At 40.9% G+C, this 26,986-nt stretch overlaps 1 protein-coding gene across 8 annotated transcripts in view; it reads right to left on the bottom strand.

Moving 5' to 3' along the window:
• PCDH15 (protocadherin related 15) overlaps nt 1-26,986 on the bottom strand; it is a 990,968-nt gene that overhangs the window by 226,393 nt on the left and 737,589 nt on the right. For all 8 annotated transcript variants that reach the window (XM_046942815.1, XM_046942814.1, XM_046942813.1 and 5 more), the window contains one exon: nt 1,896-2,056. In XM_046942815.1, the coding sequence (XP_046798771.1) occupies nt 1,896-2,056 (161 nt within the window). The remainder of the gene's footprint in view (nt 1-1,895; nt 2,057-26,986) is intronic.

Here is a 26,986-nt window from a genome sequence, read left to right as displayed (position 1 = left end):
AACAGGTTATCTGGATCAGCAGAGAGATGACAGGCAGGGATACGGGAGAAAAATGGGAAGAGAAGCCAGACATATTGCATGCAATCACATATGCTCCACTTGCGACTGAGACTCCAATATCTGCTCTGTAATCAAAACTTGAATTTTAAGGATTGAGTTAATAAAAAACCCAAATTCTATTGGAACTACCGGGATTCATGTAATTTTGTGATTTGAGAGATGAGAAATGCAGCTTTTTTTGTTAAACAAGCAAAGGAAAGACAAAAACTGCACATGCTATTGAGAGTTCTGTATAGCTCTGCTTCTGACAGTTGGGAACAACCTTTCGATGAGAGCCATATTAATCAAGTCCATGATGTAAGGTTCACATATTCAACTGACCATTGGGCTGAGTTTTCATGGGTTGCTTTCATTTCTTTAATGCATAACCTAACTTGAGATTAAAAGCCCAGAAGTTAGGAGAGGTGGCTATCACACCCTAAATATCAGTTATCTTAAATTACACTTTTTCTTTTCATACTCTTAACACATTTAAACAAGCCAGCATTGCAGTACTGGGGATCAAAATGTATTTTATCCTCTTTCTGCAGATACAAGGCTTTTCTCAGTTTTGGCTCATTATGAAAATGAGGAAATAATCCCTTAAAAACTAACGGAAAAACAGTATTACCCTTCTGTAAATTAAGCAAACGAATACTGTCCATTCATTTTCTTGTAACCTGAGACTACACCTTGCAAAGAACAGCACTGTAAATTGTCTTTATTCGTGATAATATACAGCATCCATGAGTTTAGCTAGACTATTACTAAGCTAGTGCTGCTGCAAAGGCAGCTGGGTGCTTGGCACTTGATGCGCTGGGATTTCCTTGCCCCATCATGTCCATTCTTCCATGTTTTGCACTGCATACGTTCACTTCACATAATAAAATAGTTCATGAATGAAAGCTAATTTAAGCCTATATAATCAATTAGCTTAAAAAAAAGTAACATGAAAAGGACAATGTCTTTGCAAGTTGTCTTTGAGAACACCTCTGAATAAGTGGAGAAGACAAACCAATTATCAAGCTAACATAAAACAACCTGATGCACTCCAAGGAGAACTTTACGTTATCTTTGAGTCACTCTTTCCATGTTGATTGCAGTCATTTGTGTTTTTCTTGCAGATTCTGCTAAACTGTAGTATATGCTGCAGCATAGCAGTAAAAAAAAATCTGCACTTTTAAAAAGCATTTCCCTCCCAACGAAATGGGTACAGATGATACAGATGATAACAATCCTTCTCATTTGATATTTTTAGAAAGAAAATAAAATGTGGCCTGACAACATTCATGTAATGCCAATAGGAAAAAACATACCACACCAATTCAATGTTGTCTTCAAAAGAAACAAATACACAAACAACCCCCCCCCCTTAAACTAGCAGATTCTTATTTGAGCACATCAAGCTTTAGACCTGAATTGTAGCATATATAGCTCCATTGCTTTTTCACCCATCCCATAAGCTAACATACACAGCTACAGCAGGCTTTTATTAAGTGCAAAGGACACCAAGTGTAAAAGGGATGTGGAGTGAGCAGCACTTCACCTCCCAGACAAAAGCAGCAAAGCCCAAATTCTCCTAATACAATCAACAATCGAGTTTGGTTCTATATCCATATCTGCCAATACATGGTCATTTGTTCTTGTCTTTGCCCACGTGTAATTTTCATGGCCAAGTTTTACCATGCTCTTATGTGAGTTCTAACAAAGAATCAATTGTGTTTGCAGTCATCTGGGGACAAAACAGATTATATTACAGCAATTCTTGAGTTCACGATCATTCTGTAAGTATACACTGATTCAGAAAATAAAGTCTACGGGGAGAAAAGAAAACAAACCACAAGCTCCAAACTTACATCTCTGTCCAGAACTCGGCCAGTGCTGTTTAAGTACAACCTCTGGCTGATGGGATCAAGGATCACCCAGTAATCAACATTGTCCTTTAAGGAGAGCTCAATGGTGGGGTCCGGCCCCGCTGCTGTTCCTTTGATCAGCATATTGTCAACCAGGATAGTGCCTGCAAAAACAAAAGGCACACCGGGAGGAATTTTATGTATGCATTAACATTTTTTTTTATGTATTTTGATAACAACAGCAACACTAAAAAAACACCAGAAATCTCAGTTAGGAAGCTGTATTTTATGGCTCAAGTGATGTTTAAGCCTGAGCCTTATTATCTGCAATGAAAAACAGTCTCTGACACTGAAGTTTTTTCATACAGTAATACAATGAAACACAATGTACAATAACTTACGTTGAAGAAGTGATCCACCAGGAGTACCTATTTAAAATTATGAGTCTTTTCTTCATCAAATAATCATTACCCAATCTTACCTCAAAGGAATGCACTTCTCCATACCAAGAGTGATACATCAAGGATGAGAAAAGGTACTATTACAGAAATCTCTCCTAGAGCTTTACAAGACCAATGGGATACTAATTAAGGCCAAACATCTTTTCAACATACATATCATGCTTCTTCTTTTCTCTTGTCCCATCGGGCCAGTTAGAGTCTTGCCCCGCAGCCTGTTTAGCCAGTTCACAGTATCTATGACACACATAATTTCCTCTGTAAAACATTAAAACCTCCTTTCTAAATGTTAAGCATTACTGACTACCAGAGATGTTCCACTGTGGAGCCTTAGGTTGGCAAGCTCAGTATATATATGAACAGTAACGTTAATTATTGTTCTTCTTATCGTTTTACAGTTTTATTAAGGAGAACACAACCGTAAGGGCTTCTCAATTACTTTGAAATTTCTGGTTTAGAGATGACAGTAAGACCACCACCAAACATCAGCACCTTCAGAACAAGTATGGTCTTCAAGTCAGAAGAAAAATACCATTAGCCATATGACAAAAACAGTTTTAAGATGTGAGCTCTTGTGTAGTAGGTTCTGCACAATTTTACCCCAAGGTAGTGGAACTGAAGCAGCATACGGCTTTCCATAGATCACCTACCATTTTTTTTTTTTTTTTTATAACAGAAGAATTTCACCATGAAAAACAAGCTAACTGCCAACACTGCAATAGTTTTAAGCATTTGTGTTCAATTACCAATAAAATCTACCAGTCTGTATGTTGCCCTCACTATTGTACCTCAACGATGATGCAAAGAAAGGTCAGCAATGAAAAGCAGAGATGGTCTGAATAAGAAGTGCCCCATAAACAGCCTCTCCACTCAAAACAAGTCAAGGTAACAAACACCACTACCACCATAATGGTTGGGGTGCTTCCATTTCTTACACTCTATGTCCAAACCTAAAAGTTGAGTCTGTAGTTCAGGCTACATCTTTGGACTGCAATGCCTCAAAATGGAGGAAAGGGTTGTAAAACAGTGGTATATAGCAAACATTCTACTACATGCCATTTGTATGTAGGTCACTCCAAAAATAATGCCTTCTCCTCATTTCCATGTAAACTACAACAGACACAAAGAGCGTAGCAACACTATTTGATAATGCAAATTCTCAGCTACAAAACACTATACTTAACATAGTCACCACCATCAATCTGTTCACACAGATCACCTCATCAAGATATGCTTCACTTCATGGTGTGACTGCTGTACTTGGCCTTCTGGAACATGGTTTGCCTTTCACAGTGCTGTCATCACTGCTAAATGCACCACCCACCACCTCACTGTGCTCACATCCACTGTTTGGTCTCCCTAAACTTTCAGCAAGCATTGATGAACATCAGTGAGTGCCATTTTTTTACTGTATGGAGGAATTCAAAGACACCTTTGCTTCTTGTGCACTTGCATGTCAGACAACATTTTGTCAGATCACCCCTCTACTAACATCTGTCACGTGGCAACAAAATGCAGTATTGGTAGGAAGGTTCAACCTCTACTTCCATACCACTACCATTCGCCTATGGGCCAACATAATAAAACAGAGAGCAATTCTTTCAGAGCAGCCCCTGTAGGTAACTTCTGTACAGTATTGACTTGTCGCATCAAGAAGGTTCCACCCTCCTTTGTAGAGTTTCTAGAAAACTAGCTTCTGTCAAACTCAATATTAAGGAAAGGCTACTGAAATCAAACAATGACTCAAATGTTTAACATGGCTGAAAAAGAGCTATTCCAATTACATAATTTCTTTTTAATATTTAATCAACTTAGAATCTTCATGTGATGATGAATTTTGTATAGTCTCTTGTAAGCTACTGCTACTTAACTGACCTCGCTGCTTTGAATTCTGCACTCAATTTGTCTCTCCCCTGTTGCTCTCCATAAAAGCTATCTGCTCAATTTAACAAAATGCTTCTGTTTGGTTTTCATACAGCAATTCTTTTGTTCTTAAAAACAGACTGGGCTTTCTTCAGGTATTCATAAGGCACTCATACTCTCTCATCAAGAGACAGTAGCATGCCAGTAAGTCTTTTTAAACCCATTCTTAAAGTATTATTTCTATAATGTATGACCCAACATTGCTGTGTTTTTTGTGTTGGTTTTCCTTCAGTTAACTTGTGTTTTAATTCTTACATCCTGCCTCTGTCCTTGGCTAAAAAAGCCAGGGAGCTGAACTACTAGCAAGGGATCTGATTACGTGCAGACTCTGTGACAACGGTATAGACAACTTGTGCATATGCTCACTGTACATGCAAAAGCAAACACCTCTTAATATCTTCAATGCACTAACACAATAGCTTTCATCATCTTTTTGTGAAAAGCCTAAACAATGTCCTAGATGAAATGGAGTCTTTACCTTGTTAGAAAAGAAGTATATCTTCTCCTGGAACTAATCTGGAATTTCCATTTTACTCTACCTGGGGCACGCTTGGTCAAAGTCCATGGAGAGCAATGGATTAAGGATCCTGCATATCACACTGAGTATGGAGGGGGTCCGTATAAATGCCCGTTCCACATATCTCATTTACACTCCAGATAAGCAAATGTTCAATATCTTTCACAGCACAATTCCCTGCCCTTCAGTCTTGTGTGTAGAAGTCATTGATAAGGACAGCTGAAACTATTAGTGTTTTTTTCCTGGCTTTTTTTTTTTTTTTTCCTGCCGGCTAATTAAGAAAAGACTGATATGGAAGTTAAAATTTCACATCAGCACAAGTAGAGCGATATTTAGGACAGCTTTTCATCTTGTGTAGAGACCAAAACTGGGCTGCTTCTTCACCTCCACTGACACCGGATGATCACTGAGGTGTCATGTGGGAAGATTTATACAAATTGGTAAGGAATTAGAATGGAATTAGTCTCACAGGATCAAAGTCAAGTGAGTTGCTAGCTAAAAGTAACAACAAAAACACATCAAACACAGAAACAAACAATCTACCAAAAAAAAAGAACAGTGTTATTTTCAGGTGTAATAAGATTCTTCTGAAATAATGACGTTTACTCATGAATGCCGTCTGAACTTGTTGGGAATTATTTGACAGGTAGTAGCAAAAGAAGCCAACCAAAATAAAATTTATGAAGCACTGCTGTTTTTCTTGTAAATACTATGGGAATAGTTTTACACCTCACTATTCAAATAATAAATAACCCAAAAAGCTAAAAATCTTCATTAGGCTGAAATAACAGCAAAGCGTTCTGTCTATACACATTAATCTTGGCAGAAGGTGATCTTTACATGGGAAGGGCATTACAAGGGACTCAGATGCAGAAGTCATGAAACACACCATTTGCCGTTTACACTCTACTCAAGAGAGCAGACCCTTAGTGCTCATGGAGAACTTATTAAATGATTTAGGCACATCTGGGGATTTTTGAAGTTGAATGTTCCAGCAAAGCTCTTTTTAAAAAGAGCCAGTGAATTATGACTGTCCTGGGAATAAGCCTCATGCCAGCACATGAATCAGAAAACAGGACCTAGCTGAATAAATCCTGCAGAGCTTAGCTTTCAGTAGTTACATTCGTGTCAGTTTCCAAAATTCAAACACTACCAAACAAAAAAGGAGGTTATTTACTTGCAGTGGAATTAGTCCAAATTTACAAATTAAATCCTGCCATGGCCCCAGAATGGAGCCTTGCAAACCCCACTAGGGACTGGTCATTAGCCTGATGGAACCCCATTTACTGTATATTTTTACCCTTGAGTTTGACCTAGCAGCGTTATTCACCCATCATGCTGTTTGCTTGTCTAGAAGGATACCGTAACAGCCATTATGAAAAGCTTTGCTGGTATCCAAAAACAATACAGAATCATAAAGACACTGGCTTCCCTGAGTTCAACAGGACTTTACCTTCATGAACCCGTGCCCAGTGACTATTTTGTCTTTCAAGTTTTTTTCCAAGAATCGTTTCATCTTCCTCCTACCTGAAGCGGTGATGAAAAAGATGTATAAGAGCCACAGGAGCAGGGTTTCAATTTTCATAGCTACCGAGCTCAAGGCACGTGGAGCACAGCCCACTGCCACACTGATGCTACCAAAGGGGTGCAGCAGTGCAGCATGCAAAGGCCTGACTTCGTGCCTGCACGCGAGACTGACGATTTTCATATCCCAGACGATGAGACTTAGTGACCAACAGTTGCATCTCACAGGGACAGATTCGGCAAGCTGTGTTTTTGCAAAAATATGGAATAAAAACTAAACAAATCTTATCGCCGTGTAGACAAAAGCACAGAACCTTCCACAAGATCCATACTGGATGGGCCTCCAACTACATTCCAGTGTGGCAAACAGACAGAAAGGCAAAAAGACTGAGTGCTTGCAAGCTACTCGGTTGAAGCTTGAAGCGAAGTGTCTGAAGCTAAGACAGAAATATAGCCTGAGGTTTCTATCATCCAAATGTATTTACCCTCCCTTCAAGAAAAGTCTCAAACTTGTTATTTTTTTTAAGCTGACAGAAAGATAAAGCCTCTTGCAACAGCATGATTAACCTCTGACATCACCGAATTACATTAGCAGCTACTTCAACTGATTGATGTATGAAAAGGTTACACAATCAAAAATAGTATTTCGCTGTTCACACAGAACATATTTTTCATTTCAGCATATTAATCAAGTCTATATAACAAGTCCAATAACACACTGGGGAATTTAAATTAAAAGAAACAACAGGATGTTTTCTATAGCCTGGAACAAAAGTTGTGAATTTTTCAGCCTGCAATATTTAGCCTGGGAGAATTATGCATGTTACCCATATGGAAGAAGTGACTTTAGGGGAGAGTCAGCTATCCTACGCACTGTACCCACACAAAGGCACAAATATATTAAATGAGAAACATGACTTACTACGTATTGACTTATGGGAAAGGAGATCAGTTTACAAAAGACAAATGAAAAAAAAATATATCAAAGGCATATACACACACATACTCAAGTGTTTGAGCTACAGTAAGGTCAAGCACCAAGAACAGTCAACAGATGGAAGATAACTCCCTTCTACTTTCTAAAACAGTCTTCGTTTTTTTCCTCACGCTCAGTGCATTCAGCGAAGAAATAAAACCAACCAAGAAAGAATAATAATAATCGGAAGCCCTGTAGAAATGAGGAATTCCTCAGACAGCTGCTGTGGAGAGCAAGCTCAGTCTTGGTAGCAGTGAAAATGAACTACAGCTGGGCTGGTGTTAACATGGAGATCTTCAGTGGTGCTAGGAAAGCCACTGTGTGACACACCAAGTCGTCAAAAACCTTCAACCATTCTACCAAAGGCTGAACGACACTCTGCTTGGTACCCCCCTGCTTACATCTTCTGTTGCCCAAGTTAGAGACACCTAAAGAAGGGATAGATTCTGCAAAGTTACTGTGTGCAAGTTCCACCTCCATCTTCTCAGGGCCGCTGACAATGTCCTCCAGAGCATGAGTTTCACCTGCAACACACCCAGTGTTTTCTCCTCCACTTGGTGACTCTCCAGCAATCGTTACTCAGCATGCAATATGACAAGTTTCTTTCAGAACAAACGTGCATTATAAAATTTCACTGTCTCCATACTTCTTTCCTCTGCTTGTCAATGACTGTAAAGTATTTTATAAAAGGAGATTAATTTCTTACCTAAAGGCATTAGATAGATCAATTGAAAAGGTAGTTGCTTGCTTTGATACTCTACCTAGTTTTATAGCAAAACTGGATTATTAACTTATTCTTCTCCATTTCCAGATGTATATCTACAGAGCAGGATGAATTAAATTGTGATAAATTTGCACTCAAAGGAAAATGAAAACAATATCACAGAGCTAAATTCTGAACATTATCCCCAACTTGCTTAGATCCATGCTATAAATCCATGAACAAAAATCTAAGATGATTCTGCAAAGCCATATCTGGGATCACAGAATTCCAGTTCTTTCACCTCACATCACCAGCAGACATCTCTGAAGTTTCCAAGGTTGTTTCAATATTATTTCTCTGCTTTTCTAGCCCATTTCCTCTCTTCCAGGCTCTACATGCAGCCACAGCACAGCTAAAAGCAGTCTCTTACTTATGCCATTCAGATTTTAGGCTTTTACTCCTGGTCATCCCATTAAAACCTTACAATTTCCCACGTCAAGTAACTGCAATAATCTGAGTACTACGAAGAAAAGGTCTATCCTTATGACTTTGCACAGCACCCATTTGGGTCCACAATAGGCTAAGGTGATCCACAGTTTTGGTTTAATTCTTCCTAGACAGCATGATGTCGTAAGTCTAGCAATAACTCCTGCTTCAGGCTGAAAGGATGCAGCAAGACGATGGAAGAGAAACAGGTTAAGGAAAAGGTCAAATGAGAACTCACTAAATATTCAAATAGATAATTACTTGCCTTTCTAGTTGTGCAAAGCTAAATCAACTTGTTTCCTTTTTTTGCTCACCTTTTAAGAGGATGCACAAGAGATAAACATATAAACAGCGAGCTTGGAAAGAGAAATGGAAGTCCAGAAGAAGACACAGCAAAGAGGAAAGAGTGAAGTGGAGAGTTTGGGTCACACAGCAGCACTGAGAGCTGTGGTGAGAAAAGCAAGCCTAAGGAAGGAGTGGAGACAGAGATAAACAGAATACAGGCTGTAGAGATGATATTGCCCAGTCACAAATGGTGCTGAGGACTGGGCCCAAAGCTTACAACTTGCAAGCTTACTTCACGTAACCTCCTACACAGTTTGCTCAAGGCTGCATATTGAGAAATTATGCTAAGGAAGAAGCATTTCAGACAGAAGCAAGTGCCTCACTGTTCCTCACACAGTCACGGGAAAGACTTGAAAACAATCAACTCTGAAAGCTTAAAAGAGGGAAACGTGAATGAAGTTGTTCAGAAATCTTTTCTCAAAAACATTTTTTTTTCCTCCTTTTTTAATATGCTTGGGGTTGCAGCAGCAGGGTTGCTGCTTGGTTCAGAAGGGGTCCTCTTGCTCCTCCTTTAATGTTTTTCTGGGGGAAGGTCACCACAGGACCCCATGCTGAGGCTGCTGATGTTGATCTTCTATTCCCTTTCTTCAAGTGCATCTGACAGAAGACCTCTTAGTACTGAGAAACTTAAATTATGTAGGTAAAGCATGCTGGTATCTAAGGAGTGACTCAAGTTTGTAGATTTTTAAACACAGCAATACATTATTTCTCCAACAGAATTCATTACTTCTGCCTATCGATTGGCTGTACATGCTGCTTCTCAACAGAGCATTCCTGCACAGTACTGCCATGGAATCACAGAACCTTTCGGGGTGGAAGGAACCTTAAAGCCCATCCAGTTCCAACCCCTGGCATGAGAAGGAATACCTCCCGTTACATCAGGTTACCCTGGGCCCCAACCAATCTGGACCTGAACTCTACCCAGAGCAAAATCCAGAGTAGTACTCACAGTTATTACAGTACCAACCTAAGGTAAATGGGAATAAGAAACAGCTCTCTGCCCAGAGCACGTCCTACCTCCTGCTACAGTGGTCACACCAGTCTCCAGCATTTCATTTCTCTCCCACAACCAGTTCAGCACACTGCTATGCATGCCCACCCACATCACTGACAGCTGAGCGCCTCCACTGCCACTTCAAAGCTTTCTGCTACACACGTTCTGTTCTCCCCTTCAGTGCTGCCACTGAACAGAGCCTCTAAATGACACTGAGGGCCTTTTTTCTACATTTAGCACTGCAACAGGGAGCCACGGGAATGTCTTCTTTGGATAAAAGTATGGTCTAAAACGTCCTCTAGTAGATGTATGCCGACACTCTGCACTGCACCTGGCAAAGCAAAACAAAGAGACTGCAAGAGAAAGGAAGATTTTTCCACTACAGATCAATCTTTCTCTTCCTAAAGTAATCTTCAGAAACTTCTCCTCTAGAGTCATGTCTATTTTTCTTAATATTTGTCATCTCGGGAGATTGTTCCAACAACCTTTATATCTCTAACAACCCTGGGTGGCCTTTGATTTCAAGAGGTAAAAAAAATTAAGTCCATCAAACTCTGATTTTTGAGAGGCGTTCTACAGATAAACTCAGCATTCTGTTTCTTTTATTTGTTCTGAACTTGCAACCTGGTACCTTTGATATCCTCCAGTATCTCCAGTGTACATTTATTGACTAGCATGCGCATCTCTAACCTCTTTTCAGAGAGGACAAAGGATCCCAGCCCACACGGCTGTTCCTTGGAGATGGCTGTCCATCTCTTATCATTCTTGCTGCCGTTCTCTGTGTATCCTCCAGCTTTCTTTTGTCCTCATTGAAAAGATCTGACTGTACCCACAGATGGTGTTCAAGGGATACATTTATCTAGAGGCAAAATGACTCTCTGAAAGACAAAGTGATCTTTTCCTAACAATTGTTAACATTTTATTTGGAGTGGTAACGGCCACCTCAACAGCCACCTTCACATATGAAGCTACGAACAACTTTTTGCCCAATGGGCACCACTTCTCATTTCTGTGCATCACTGCTTTCTATCTGCCATTGCAACTCCTGTTCACTCAATAATCAAGTGCTCTGCATTCTCCCTTCCAGTTTCTGTTTATCTTTTATAAATGTTTCTGGACACCCTAGCCGGACAACCCAGTCCCCCTGCTTCTAGAAAATTTATAAATATTCTATAAATTATATTTATAAATTATATATAAATAGATATAAATAAAGCTGAATAATCAGGTCTTGGCACACAGCTTTACAGGCATTCACTAGTGACTTTCCTGTACTGTGAAACTCAGCCATGTTGCACTTTGTTGTTGTTGTTGATGTTTCTCATCTATTCATTCTCTCACTACACAACATAGGTTTGGTAAGAGCAACTGCAATTTGACCAATCAAGGTGAACTGTAACTCTCCCATCCACGTGCTCCTGGCTCCAGATCTCCCTTGTCTAACAGCTTACTGGCTTGACAGGTATAAAAGAGACATCTGAGACATTTACAAACCACATAAACTCTACTTCAAAAGCTTTTTAAAAGCCTATGACTGCATAGAGTGATTAATGATTACATTTACCTCAAGGGACTATTTCCAGAAAGCTAACCGCACACGTTCAAAGTACACTGATGTGCTAACTGAAGAGCAACTAACAAAACGTTCTGACTGCTTTCCAGACCAGCAGCTGTGGCTCTGCAGAGCAGCAGGAGAGCTGGGACTGACCCGAGGGAAACTGAGGGCTGTGGGACAGCCTGGTCCCCACAGCCAGGGGCTGCTGGTGGCTCCAGGGCCCCCAGACCCCTCTTGTCTGCCAAGAAGACTGCTGAGGCTCTGACAGACACATGGGTAAAATGTCTACTACAGTACTATTTCCAAGGCTTCAAATTTGGATTCCTCACTTACGCTTTATTTTTAGTTTAGCAAATGAGACTAAATCCAGATCACAAGATTACCTACACAAAAGCTTTCAACCATGAAGAAATATTTGCAGACCACCGCTCTCGCGTGAGACACCACAAACAGATGGAGAGACACCATTAACAAGAACTGTTACCCTCTGAAGTATCCACACACACAATGGGAAGGCAATCGATACAAAAAAATACACAGGCTACAATACCTGGGAAACTTAAAGATAATACAAAAATATTCTTCTTAAAAGACAGCGCAGGAATAATACAAATGCACATATGACAGTCGGGAGTGAGATAGAAAGTCTTGGGGCTATTCTAGCACACACTTTGCTACTCATCTCGCTTCCCAGAAGACCTTGGCAATGGCAATTATTGAAGGCAGCTTCTATTTTAAGATGCAGTGCACAACAATGAGAATATGTATGAACACAAACACTTTAAGTATTTTGCAACTTGAAACCTGAGTGAGTAGCACATCCTCTGAGAAAGGAAATGCATCAGCACCAACATCCTCTTTGTAGATGAGCCCTTCAAAGGGCTCATTCAATTATCCTGACTGAAAGTGGCAAAGGTATACAAGCTGGCGTACCTTTGCTGTTGCTACCTCTACTTGGGAGATGGCAATCCTGGAGCCAGGGACTGAAAGAAGAGCCAGATGTATTAGCTTCTCATCCTTAAGCTCTGGAAAGAGCACAAGGCTTCTTAGAAGAGACCTACAGCACTGTGTGTCTTTAGGAAGACATTAGAGAAATTCCATCAGGAAAATAACCCTCCAGCTGGAAGAAAGCACTGCCAACTCCGGCTAGTCTTGGTAATTTGAGAGACTGAGTAGAAACACTGGCCAGTGTTGCTTCCATTCACACACAGGGGTTGTTCCTGTGTTTGGTCAAGTTTATGTATGTCACAACTGGAACATTACCTCTTGGTCTTACTGAACAGTCAGAGATAATGGAGAACAGCTACAGGGAGACCCCAGAGCAGAAGGCGCCCACAGGTAAGGACACCTTCCCAGAATTCCAACTGTGCTTTGCCATGTGTTGTGACACAGAAACTACCTAAAGGTAATCAATTTTGGAAGCTTCTTGCCACAGCGCTAAACACAGCAAACTAGCTTTTGCACTGAAAGAGAAAGCTACCACTTCAGAAAATAAGCTTATGGCACCTTTACATGTTGCAAACTCCTGCCTTTATTTTGTTTGGTACTTTTTCGGGGGAAAAAAATGTGTATATTAGTAAAGTTCATGTATATCTGAGCTAGAACTGAGCTCCTGGGAATACAAAATCTCTGATTATGTACATAGTTTATTATGTTAGGAACCTGCAAACAAAATGATTTGCATTTAAAAGAGAAGCGATGTTCCCAAGGGTATCCAAGCCTTCCCATTTAAATATATTATCACAATACCAATCTCATTTCTACTTCAAATCCTTCTTACTTTATGGACACCATTTTAATAAACGTTTGTATATAGTGTATTACTCTCCACCTGCCAAGCAGGTGTCAAGCCAGGACAAAGCAGAATCAAGGCTCAGCTGCGTGATCACAGGGCCAGGACACATGTACTATCTATTTTCTAGCACCACACACTTCAGATTTACACATACTGCATCTGTGCAATATGGTCAAGCTCCTCAGAAGTGAGAATGTCCCACACATCCCAGACACAGCAAAGCCCACGTGCACACAACTGAGCCCTGATTCTGAGCCATCCATCTGGGAAGTCCCAGCACACAGAAATCCTGCCACAGTCCCCGCCTGAACGTTTTTGGGTTCAGAGCACATGTGATAACGTTTATATTTGCAGTCCTTTTGCATCCTTGATAAAGACGTGATTCTCATTTTCTGATAACACAACTTTTAAGGTCCTGGACAGAGTCTCAGTCTATTTTGACAAATGCTGCTGCAATACAAACAGGTTTTCAGCGGAGCCTTACTTCTCTTGGACTTTCCTGGTGGCTGGAAACACATGGCAACACTGGGCTCCTTGAGCTTTGGGGCAGGGAGGGCTGCAGTTAGAGCCCCCTGGAGGTTTTTTCGTTCCTCCTATCATATGCCAAAACCTACATGCCCCCAGACTTCAACTTAGGAAGAATCAGCCAGCTTGGAACAGTGAGGAGTTCCCTGCACTCTCAAGAGAGAAAAGCTTCAGTATGTTAGAAGATAGACAGAAAGCAAAAATCCTTCAGTTCCCCCTTCTTGACTTGGGTCTCGACTCTTGAGGATCAGCTCCTTCACACTTGCATCCCACATATCCCAAATGTATCCAATGGGGTACATTTGAGTCAAAGGGCCTGTTCATTTCATTTCCATTTTTAGTTTTTTTCCTGAAATAATGCCATACTTCAATTACCATAAGGCAGAAAATGCAGACATCTCATTTCCACATAGGTTTTGGCAGACATACTTGGTAAATGCAGACTTCTGTCACTAAGGACAAGCCAGGCTTTGGCTAGGTTTGCCTCTCAAAATAAGACATCCATCTCCCAAAACTAAACGAAACCCAACTCTGGTATGGTGCAAATAGGGTGGGATTTGAGATCTCACGACAGGCAAGCAAGACTGATAAACAGGAAGCAGGCATGTGCGTGAAGTCAGTCTTTGATCAGTGAAATACAAATGCACATTGTTTGGTCAAAATGAGGGTTTCAGCACGCAACCGCAAAGATGCAGAGCAGGGCAGCTGCCCATTCAACACATCTCCTTGGGAGAACTGAACATTCATGCAATCTGTTTTAGAGGTCCCAGGCACATTTCACAGTTTGTCAGATCACAAATACATATTAAACACTGCTTTTGCAAATTCTGTTTATTTTCCAATTCCTTCAGCCATTACTCAAGCAAATTAACACTAAGGCTTATTGGTTTTCTGTTTAGAAAAGTCTAATTTACACTTTAAACACTCAAGAATTCATAAATAATGAAACAGATCAAGCATTCTGCTGGGAACACCACGATCAGGCAATGGCCACTGAAGGTGTGAATTATATGACTTGAATGTTTTCAGCTTAATTTGGAGCCAGCCCAGGACCTGTTTGCCTACCGTTCAGAGAGGAGCAGCAGGTGCCTGTATCAACATACTCTGAAGTTTGATTATTAAAATTATAAAAGGCCCACGTAAACATTGCTTATAGCTATTTGCACAATTCATTATTCAGTATTTCCTAGGCATCTACTGTGCGCTGTAATAACCACATGCATCTGTTTTCTCCTTACTAAGAAGAGGAAAAAAGCACAACTTACTGATGCTTACTCATCCTCTCTTACTGCAGAGAAGCATCTGGACAAAACCACAAACAACACTGCCAGTGAACTTGGATTTTCTTTGTGCACCCCGTGCAATAAGGAAGGCACAGCAATTAATGCCGTGTTCTCCAAACTCTTCAAACCAGACTGCTTAGCCTGGACTGGGCTTTAGTCTCCCAGCTGCAAATTGAGTGTGTGCGAAGAGGCACAATGAATCACCACCCAGACAGAATAAAAAAAGGTACAATCACATAACTATGCTGGTACCTACGCCAGGATTTGGACACAACTCTTGTTCGTTATTCAGTCCGACTGTTCTCTATTGCTGTGATACATCCCCAATTTCACGTGACGTTTCACAAGTGGCAATGAAGGACGAATTACCCCAACTGGCAAATGACAGGAAAGTCCAAAAGCAGAACAACAACAAAAAGAGCCTCTGCCTTTGAAATCTGTTTTCTGCTCATCTGTAAGAGTATGCTTTCAGAAGAAAAGTAACTTTTTGTTATGGCTTTTTTATTTTTATTTTTTTTAATGTTTAAGCTTTCTATGCAATACTGCCTAGCATTCCCTTTACAGGGATAGGAAACCATTATTTCCCTGAGAATTTACAGATAGATAAGAAAACCATTTCACACAAGTCTACAAGAACATTTATAACCTGTAACTGTGCATAAACTTTGATGACTTGAGTTCATGTCAAGTAATGAAAATTCCAAAAACGGTTTTAAAACAACCCACACCAGTGGCTTTGCAACAGAATACAGAATTCAGGCAGAATAAGTGACGGATTACAAGGGGCAGACAAATGCAAGTATTGGTCCCATGTCTTCCCATTCTACTCTAGCCTCATTATAATCTAGAACGCAAAATCTGGATTATCTATTCCACTGGTACCAACTTACAGCTCTTTGCAGACATATCAATCTACCAACTATGAAAACCAGAAATACTTGGCATTATACACATCCAGGCATGTAGATATGGGATTGGGAAAGCCAAGGTTGAACCTAATGAGGTTCAACAAGGCCAAGTGCAAGGTACTGTGCCTGTATCTGTGCAATCCCAAATATGTTCACAGACTGGGAGAAGAACTCCTTGAAAGCAGCCCTGCAGAGAAGGACTTGGAGGTCCTGGAGAACAAAAAGCTGGACATAAGCCATCAGTGTGCAATTGCTGCCCAGAAGGTAAATGCATTCTTGGCTGCATCAATAGAAGAGCGGTAACATGGTGAAGGAGGTGACTGTGCCTCTCTGCTTTGCCCTCACAAGGCCCCACCTGGAATGCTGAGCCCAGGCCTGTGGCTACCTGCACAAGTAAGATGCTGAGCTGTTGGAGGGGGACAAGAGGAAGGCCACAAAGATGATGGGAAGGATGGAGTACTCCAAAGAAAGACTGATGAAGCTAGGCTAGTTTAGCCAGGAGTAGCGAAGTCTCCAGAGTGACCTCACTGCTACCTTGAAGGCAGCTTATAATCAGAAGGGAGACTCATTTTTTACTCTGGCAAATTGCTGACAGGACATAGAATGGCTTTCAACTCAAAGAGGGAAGATTAAGCCTAGATGTTAAGTGGAACTTCTTTACTGAGAGGGCAGTGGGGCCCTTGCACAGACTGTCCAGTGAAGTAATGGACGCTCCATCCCTGCAGGTACTCAAGGCCAGGTTGGATGGGGCCCTGGGCAGCCTGATTCAGTGGGAGGGCAACCATCTCACAGCAGGGGCGTTGGAACTGGAAGATCTTTTCTAAGATCCCTTCCAATTCTACTCATTCTGTGATTCTTTGTCCTTGCTAGAAGCATTTTTTCCTCCTCTGAGAACATTCAACTAAGTTATATACTGTTTCACTTGTTGACCCTACAGTCTTCAGTACAGACTTCCTTAATACCTCAAACTGCAACTCCTTAATGCCACGCAAGTGTTCCAATCTATGAACAAACTTAGGCAGCAGTAGTGTGGTCATCAGGAAAAAAGCCAAAGCTGTAGTTAAAACTCTACTCTTCCCAGAGACAGGTAACGACTTCAGATTTCCCCAAAACCCAAGCAGAAGGTAAGCAGCCAACAAGTGTAATATGAGGTTTTTAACCTTTTCCTCACTTACCTTGCAAATAATGATTGATTTTTCAGACAGACTTACTCTATTCTTCCTAAGGGAAATCACACAACAAAAGGCTGTCTTGAACAGGTCTTTGCATAAAGAAAATACCATCAAGCAGACTGAAAACAGTTGGAGGAGGCTGTTAAGAGAATTTACAGCGTTTGATTTTGTATGTAAACTGAAGATATCAAAGAAGAAAAGCCAAGTCAGAATAAAGTAATAGACTTGAGATTAGCTAAGTTTCTGCTGTTCAACTGTATGCCCTATGGAAATGTAAACTTCAGGCATTTGCTTTATCAAGCTATTGCAGCAAAATCCAATAGAAGAGGACTTGGTGTGTAAGGATGTAAAAATCACTGAAACAATAACACGTATCCATGATTACATGCACACAGTTAGTATCATCTGACTCGAGCTGCAGCCAAATATCTTCCTATAACATGACACTTTATAACTTGAACCAGCTGAGCTTATTTCTTAATAAAACAAGGATTTTGTCTTGAGACAATTATTTTTAATGACAAAAAAAAAAAAAAACAGCTGAAGGTGAATCTCTGCATCTTTATAGAATCCTGCACCTTGTTATAGTTCCATTTTATCTCTTTAGAGCAGAATTTTGAAATGGAACAAAGTGTAGACTCACATCAGGGATATACTTCCTTTCATCTTGGGAAAATCTGCTCAAATGCAAGCTACTGGGTAAACCACACTTCACACATTCAGAACACAACCAGGAAATTCAGCAACTGCATTACTTGAAATCTTCATCTCTGAGCCTGCCAGTACCTTTCTCACAGCCAGCCCCAACATGGTGGCATGTCACCCACTTGCCCAGATCACCTGCTCAAGGTTGCAGCTGGAAACCTCCAGGGTTAACTCCAGGATTAACAAAATTATCCTGAGTACAGAGCATCTTGAGGGACTACAAACAGACTGAAGCAAGACATGCAGGGAAAAAAAAGGATGTTTGAACTGGTTAGTGCACAAAATCCTTCCAGGGGAAAGAAAAGACCAGTATTCCCACAACTCACTGTTTCTCTGGTGCCAAGATGTGGCTGTGAAACTCAGCAGCAAAACACTAATCGCTTTGCTACTGCTGGCCCACATTCAGGATGCATCAGTCCTGCAATTGCTGTCTTATACAGCATATCTATATGTTCCACTTGGATGACAGGCAATTATGCTGTGCAAACTTTGCTTCATTGATCTGCAGAAAAGGAGGCTCAGGGGAGATCTTATACAGCTCTCTACAACTCCCTGAAGGAGGCTGTGGTGAGATGGGGGTCAGCCTCTTCTCCTGCTTAACGACGGGACTAGAAGGAACGGCCCCAGGTTGCACTAGGGGAGGTTCAAGTTTCATGTTAGGAAATAATCTTTTCTCCAAAACAGAGGTCAGGTACTGGAATAGGCTGCCCACAGAGGTGGTTGAGTCACCGTCCCCAGATGCGTTTAAAAACGGTTTGGAGGTGGCCCTCAGGGACATGATTTAGTGGAGGGTTGTTAGAGGTAGGGTAGTATGGGTAGGTTGTGGTTGGATTCGATCTTTAAGGTCCTTTCCAACCTGAGCGATCCTATGATTCTATCAAAACTTTCAGTACCTCATTTTTGTTTTAATTTCTGCGAAGCAGTAGATTAGTATAGGCAGTAAGCACCCAGGGCATGGGAGCAAAGGGATTTTAGCTGCTGTTTGACAGTACATCACAACAAAAGGGAAGTTATGGAAGTCTGAATTGTAGAATTGGACTTTACTCCATATTTCTTTCAATAAAACTTGCAGTAGAGGCTTCCTTATTTCTCTATTATTTTCACTTACTCAATGGCAAACTTACAAGGAAAAATCATCACCTGAATACACGCAACTCCCAGAAGTATAAAAACCCATTTTACACTTCCTAAAAAGAAAAAAAAAAAAGCAACAGGAAACAAAGACTGCTCTAAGTGAGTTGCACTACCTTACTCACTGCAAAGCAATTTGCAGCGAACTAGGAAGGCCAACTTCCTAAAACAAATTTATTTGACAGCTTACCATCTTGCACGCATACCCTAATCCTGTGTAGGGCCAGTGTAATGTGGCTAGACACTGCCCTGATTTTATTTATTTATTTGTTTAATTGGCATCTCAGGGGAGGTGGACAGCTATTTGCACCCTAAAATCCCAAATACCCCACCTTCTCAGATTCACATGCGCTGCCCAATCCAGGATTACACGTGCACTACGTATGTATGGTAACTGCCACACTTAGCCACACAGATATCAGCTAGCTTTCATTGCAAAACCCTTAAGCGTGAGCAACTAACTTTCCTGATCTTGCTCTTTTGAAGCATCTTTGAAACAATCGTACTGCAACATCTATCTTCCCTTACCCAAGGAAATAATTACAGCTCTTTAGTCTACTTGCTTCACTCAGGTAACGCAAGGCACTGCAGAGCTCATGGGCCACCACTTCCAGAGTCTATCAGCCCTCTGCCAGCTATATGCTATGTCTCCCCAAACACGTCATGAGACATTCTTAATTAAAAACATCGCTAACAGATTAGCCACCATCTTGTGGATATGTTTAATGAATTTCTACTTACACAGATATTGAAATGTTAAGTTTTTTTTTTTTAATATTAGTAAATGTATTGCTCAGAAAGACAGTCAAGTTGGCGGGAAATATAAGCTTAGCAGTTTTGGATTATCTACCTAGACCTCTACAGAAGTGATTTATACAACTTCTGGTCTTCTCCCCAGGCAATTCTGTATCATTTGTGTCATGTATGGTTGGACTCAGTGATTTTAGAGGCCTTCTCCAACCTTAATGGTTCTATGAGTGAATATATTGGTCATGGGCTGACGGCTGGACCTGATCTTAGAGATGTTTACCAACCTTAACAATTCTGTGAGTGGGCAGAGTGGTCATGGATAAATAATTGGACTGTATGGTCTGAGAGGTCTTCTCCAACCTTAATGATTCTATGATTGTACGATTCTTTATCTGCCAAATTTAGAAGAACAAAGAATATTAACTAATCTTCTTTAAGGTAAAGACTTCTCGTTATGCCTTGACAGATGTACTGGAAAAATGTGTACTTAGATGCCAAGACCCATCCTTTTGGGTGGAGAATACATGGATGCACCAAACAAAGGCTCTACTGCAACACTAACATAGGAAAACAGTACATTTAGTATGACTTTGCGAAGACCTACATAGAAAGAGGCAACAGGTGCAGATTTAACACTTTTTGAAGGAAAAAAAAATCAAAGGGCAAAGAAAGTATTCAAACAAGCCATTACACTTGCAAAACACTGACACTAACTGGCAACTGCAAAGGATGTGATTGTTGTTCCGCACCCAATTTAATTATGATCGCACGCAGTCAGATGTTTGCTGAAGAATCCTGCCCATCAGCTCACGGATAAAAGTTGGTTTTGGCAGCCTTTAAAATCTATTAGCACTTGATGCACAAGAAAATATGACTTTCAGTGGGATCTCCTTCACGTTCCCATTTCTATCATGTCCTTGTGATATTCATTCTGAACCATGAAACAAAAGCATTCACACGTTAGGACTTCAAAAACAATTAAAAAAAAAAGGAACAAGCCAAAACATACAGCTTCCTGTGAAAAAGGTCTCAGAAGACTAATGATATTTTCTGTTGCTTTCTCAAACACAGCATGTTTTTATCTACACCAAGCCATTCCAGCAACAACACACGGTAGGAGCAAATTATTTCAGCAGCTCAGTGTTTCTTTCAGTGGTATTTCTTGGTTTGTGTCTTTTCTGAACACTTGCTGCAATCTTTTACTGGTTTTTTTTGACAGAAATACTGAACAGCAGCAGTATGTGAGCAGAGTTCAAAGCTAATTGAAAACAGGAACAGAGCCTAACAATATTAAATCAAAACCCCTGTCAAGTTTAACAACAGATCATTTCCATCTCCTTCATTTTCATGTAGAAGTTCTTTGTTTGCGTAGAAAAGGAGAAACAAAAATACATGTCAACTGGCTTTGTAAACGGCTGGTATCCAAATAAAGGTTGAAAATAAGGATTTCACATTTTCATGGAGCGACAGCACTGCTATTCTGCCAAGCAAATCACTGCAGGGCAGATCCGAAACAGAGGGAGGAGAGGCAATCAGCCCTCACCCACTCTTCACTCTTCTGTATAAGCTTTCTATCTTCCTTCTGCATGAACCAGTGCCACAGTGCAGACCGGAGCACTGAGACTAACGCTGAGTGCTGATCCATGGCTATTAGGGTCTCCAGGATGCTTCTGACCATGGTCAGACAGCTCTTGCCTAAAAAACAGCTGGGCACAGCTGGGGAACTGTCACTGCCCAGGTCAGGGTGCAGTAGAGGTTGGGAGGCAGAGAAGTGTGGTGGTGCAGACACGGTCCAACCATGCCAGATGGTTTCAGGCCTGCAGGGAATGTCCTTGCAGCACTCATTTACCAATACAGATGAGAGCACGCAGGCCGAGAACTACATTTCAAGTGATACTAAGCAACTAATTAAATTTTGGCTTCATCACTCATATTGCTTCCAGGTCCCATCGCTCACTCACTGCTGACCCAAATGCATACCTGGCAACTGTGTGTACTGGAATCTTCATCTCTACCATTCTCCACCCTATTTTCTCCAGCTTTCAAAGGCAAGGCTTGAAGCAACATGGGAAAAAAGCTGAAGATTTTAAGTAATGCTCAGGCTTCACATTATTCTCAGATCGGGATCCAACCATAATTGCATTAGTATGTATAAACCGAACACAAGAGAGAGAGACAGAAACAAGGGGACACTGCTGTCCCACACAGCTCCTGTGAACAGCCCTTGTACAACCAAATAAACCCAGCAATCTACTAATTAATGTAGAAATGACTACAAAAATCAGATCTCGTGAGAGGGAAGCTGCTCCGTCTGAGCAACTGCAAACAGCACCACAGAACCAATCCACCACGTGCCTATGTTCTTTAAACAAAACTACATTCCAGCATGAAGTTCACTGGTCAAATCCTTTCCTAACCACTGCTATTTCATGCCTGACACCACCAAGAATGCCTTTTCTGGCATTTAGAGTTTCTAGCTTAGTATTTTTACAGCAAAAATACTTTGTCTCTTTAAGTATACGTCTGTTCACCTACACAAGGGGAACATCAGAATCTATGAAGTACCCAACTTGTTTAAGCCAAGCACATGTCCAGCAACACATTTCTACTGTATTCTCATTTGCGATAATTCAAGTTCTGAAATACAATAAGTGGTTTTAAAGAGGAAATGAGCTAAGCAGCCAGGAACTCACAAGGGATGCACTCTGGTTACTTCAAATCTCAAACTTGCTGATTTTTTCAGAGGAAGCAAACATGAAGCATTCAAAGGCTGTTCAATAGAAAAAAAACAGGAGATGTGGTCCATAGGCCCATAATGAAACGCTCATTGAAATGCAGTACATCTGAAGAAGATCTACAAATTGTTGTGGACAAACCATTCTACCTGTCCTCTCAAAGGATTAAATGAAAACCCTGCTGTTCTTAGACACATTACTAAGAGAGGAGAACCAGAGATGCCATTTCAATTCTGTATGTGACACAGGTTAGCCTCTAACTGCAGAACGCACCATAGCTCTCATGCCTGCAAGTTAAGAAAAACTGAGATGTGGGAAAGAATTCAGTAAAGGAAGAGAAACACAACATTGAATAGCCTAAGTTATATCAAACAAGAAAGCACCGAAAGACCTAAATAAGCTGGACTGTGCAAAAGAGGAACAAGAACTTATTCGATCCCCCTATAGGAGCTCTGCCAGTAAGGAGAAGTACCAACCAGGTGAGGTACAGTTACTGGGGGAAAGGATAATGCCAACCGTGTCCCAGTGCTAACAACATAATTAGGGAACTGAAAAAGACAGTGAAACTAAACACTGAAATTAAGCAATAAGGTTAATTAAACGCGGCATGTAGTAAATGTAGCGTACTTAAATGCAAATGTGATGTAGTAACAGTCACCATCCCTTAAAACACTTCATTTTTTCAGATGACATGCTTATTACTGTGTTATAGTATTACCTCTGCAATACAGAGGTGACTAACTTTAACTGTGACCCTGAAAGCCATGAACTCAAAAGGGAAACATACACAGCTTATTATCTAACCTTGAAGCAGTGCTGACAAAGATCCCTTTCACTGGGCCACTTAAACCAGTTCTAATCATCAGAGAAGTTGAGAAAAGTCACATTGTACCAGGAGACTTGTACTAACATGCAGAAGAACTTTTTGGTCCTGGTGACAGGGCACTGGAACAGGCTGCCCAGAGAGGTGGTGGAGTCTCCTTCTATGGAGATATTCAAGATCTGCGTGGACCCCCTACCTGTGCAACTTACTGTAGGGTACTGCTTTAGCAGGGAGTTGGACTCGATGATCTCTTGAGGTCCCTTCCAACCCCTGTGATTCTATGTGTGTGTCAGACCACAGCAGGCAGACACATGGTGTGTAGAAACAGACAGCAGCCATGAACCCAGGGCAGGTCCACACCTTGCAGATCCCTGCCTGACGTCCTCGAAACAACTGAAACCCTCGGGAACTGCAGCCAGAAACAGATAGAGATGCATGCAGCTATTTTCTCTCAGATGTCCTTTCTTATTAGAAGCTTTTATCTCAGATTTTTGAAAACTATGGCATTTGAGTCCAAATCAAATCAAGCAACACACCAAAAAAGTGTGTAGAGCCTGGGACCCACCCTGAGAATAACCTGAGGAAGGGGCAGGCAGGGATCTGGGCTTGTCTCTTGCTGAAAGTGACATTGTGCTGGAGCACCGCATTCATGACATTTACTACAGGAACAGTATCGTAAATCTGTAACCCGTTCTCTCTATAAACCATACTGCTCTACAGCATATTAAGCTCTCTAATAGACTGTACTACTTCCCCTCTTCCCTCCCCAGTACATAAAATAACAAACAACTGTGAATGAGAATAACTTGTAAAATGAAGCACTCAATATTTTTACTAAGAGGAAAAGTCTGTATTTGGGCATAATTTACTTTTTACACCATGCCCCCCAACTGCCTTAAATTTTTTATAACTTGGGGCACTGTTATCGTGCCAACTAAACACTGCTGGCTGCCTTTGAGCACTGACTGATCAGTGCTGGTTTTCACTTTGACACACTGGTACAAAAGATGTATTTATTTATTTATTTTTGAGGCCAATTCCAGTATGTTCTTGCAGTGAGACATGCATAGAAGTTAACTGGTATTTTGCTCAGGTGAATACAAGTGTATGACATCTACTTTTGTTGTGGACCTAGGACCTGACACCTCAGAGAGCAGGCAATGTTGCACTCAGTACAAAGGGTCAATTCTGCTCCAATCCTTCCTGCAAAGCTTCTGAAACACATTATATTGCAAAATCTCTATCCCCAAAACTGTTTCTACTCAACAGTGCAAAACAGAAAGCTAGGCAACACCCCAATAGTGCTTCTGCTCGCACCAGGTCTCTGCTCTGCTGCTCTACAGTCTGCATGCAACACACACCATTTTCTGAGGCAAAGAGCAGTTACACCTCTTCTATCTCTCTGATGAAGGCATAGGATTTACCTGGTTGCATCACTCCTGTCTTGGCAGCTGTGCACCCTAATGCCAGTCCTTACCATTTCCTTCCTTACGTTCTCTAGCCTAGACATGATGGAACTCTCTTGCCTCTACTCTGTCTTCTTCAGCATCCCCTGGTTATGGCCAAAACCAGTGGGATTTGAGAGGGGTTAAGAATGAAGTCAAGTCAAGCAAAATGCAAGCAAGAAGGTTCTCAAAGGGAGCAAAACTGACCAGGTAAGAGGCCTGTTGCTGGCAAGCTCACATCCCCTGCTTTCCTGCCAGTTCAAGGGCTCACAGCCCAGCTGTCAGCCCTACTGCACCTCCCCTTCTCGCATCAGCAGCTATTTCTGATTCGTTACAGCATTCACAACCCTTGGCTATTCACCTCTGTGTATGTTTCCACGATAATTTAATGCTGCAGACTGTTCTAACAGAAGTCCAAATGAAACCAAACTACAGTCATCAAAACTGAACATCTAAATGCCCCAAACCATTTGGTTGTGTGCCTGTAACAACTATTTAATAACAGCAATGCCAGTTCAGCTCATAAACGAGCTGAGTAGTTTTGTTGCAACTGAAAACGTGTTTCAGTTTAAACATTCACAAGCCCTGTTGCTTCTGCCAGATGCCTGTCCTACTCCAAATGGGGCTAGAAATAAAGTTTATTCCATGTATGATATATACCAACATCTCAGCTCATTTTAGTAGTAACCAAAAGCAGCCGTGCATCCAGCTTGGAGGGAAAGGTATGAAGACATCATCTAGAACAATACAATCAACCTCATTTTCAGAAAAGAGCAACAGGGTGTGATATAAAAAGAAAAGAAAGGGGGAAAAAAAAACGAGTTCTCAGAACAGAATACACTAGATGCAATGACAAAAAATATCTTGACAACTCAGTAGAACTCAGTATGTGCCATGCAAAGCTATTTACCTACTGCACAGCAGAGGAATTGGGCAGAAAATTGATCCAAGTCAGAAGTCTGGCAGGAAAACGTTGCAAAGCACAGAGCCCTGATCAAGCTGGAACTGACCTGTAAAGTGTATCAGGAAAAAGATGACAGTAATCTTCATTTGCACAAGTAAGTTTACTTGACCTGGTTTGACTTCATAGCATTGACAGTACCAGTGTAGTTTACTGATGACCATAGCATTGCTAGATAGGTCTGCTGGACTAACCTGAAGGAAAAAGAATGCCTCAACTTACACTAACTTACATGAAGAATCACTGAAAGCTATGTTTATCTTGTGGGCAAAAAATAGGCCATAAAAATTGCATAAATAACAACTAAGGCTGAAGAAGACCCAGCCAATTGACTGCAGATCATTTCTTAGGAAGGCTGCAAAGAAACGTACAGTAGAAGAGCGAACGAGATGGAATAGCCAACACAGCTCCTGGAGAAATCCCACAAGACTTGGGGGCTACATGATCTCTCTATAGTGGCAATTAGGTTTTTCTTATATTAGGAATACTTGAAAAGACAGCAAATCTTACTAGGATTTTTTTCGTCTGTCTACCCAGATCCAGCTGCCACTGTGCAGAACAAAGCAAAATGCTATTTCCAGTTTGTATGGAAAAAAAAAGTGAGCATTTTAAACAGAGGTGCACAACAACTCAATTCAAATTTGAACACCGATGACACAGAAATCAACCAAAAGCCATTACACTGAGTCATTCTTCAAGCCAAGAAATGGCTCAATTGAAACTCTGAGTTACTGTTGCCTGGCAACTGCTTAAGGGTCATTTGCAGAACCAAGATGAATACCCAGAAGAGAAATGAAAACAACTTTAGACACCAGAAGATTCAGAATTGCATAACATGGCTAGGCATCAGATGATGGTATGACTGTCACTTGGGCTGTGTCTGCTGCAATGATGTTACAAAATGAGACCCAAGTGAGATTTGTCAACTTCTGAAATACATATTTATCTATGTATATGTAGCAATCACGTGTATTTACAAGTTGATAAATCCCACTTAGATTTTGTAGCATTACATATATATTATTTATTTATTTTTACCAAATAAAATATAAAGGATATAGGAAATAATTTAATTGGAGATGATGGTATGGGGAAACGACAGGACTGAAAGTACTAAGGGCTGCAAGATAAGCACATCAAAGCTGTCATTTATACAGAAATAACTTGCCTGCTGAAAAGCCCTAATTCTTCACCTGCTCAAAAATGCTGCTTGAGCAAGCTGCAGTAGCTCAAGTTGGCGCTGCAGATAAATCTGCCTTCTGTTTCACAAGAAAAGTGATTGGGAGTTACAAACAATACTTTGAATACCACAGCATCAACACACCATGTTTGAGCAGACCCTAATTATCCTTCATAGAAAGTTTGTTCAAAACTTTCAAG

This window comes from Gallus gallus, chromosome 6 (genome assembly GCF_016699485.2).
Source record: "Gallus gallus isolate bGalGal1 chromosome 6, bGalGal1.mat.broiler.GRCg7b, whole genome shotgun sequence".
Taxonomy (NCBI): domain Eukaryota; kingdom Metazoa; phylum Chordata; class Aves; order Galliformes; family Phasianidae; genus Gallus; species Gallus gallus.
This window is presented reverse-complemented; position numbering and strand designations above follow the sequence as displayed.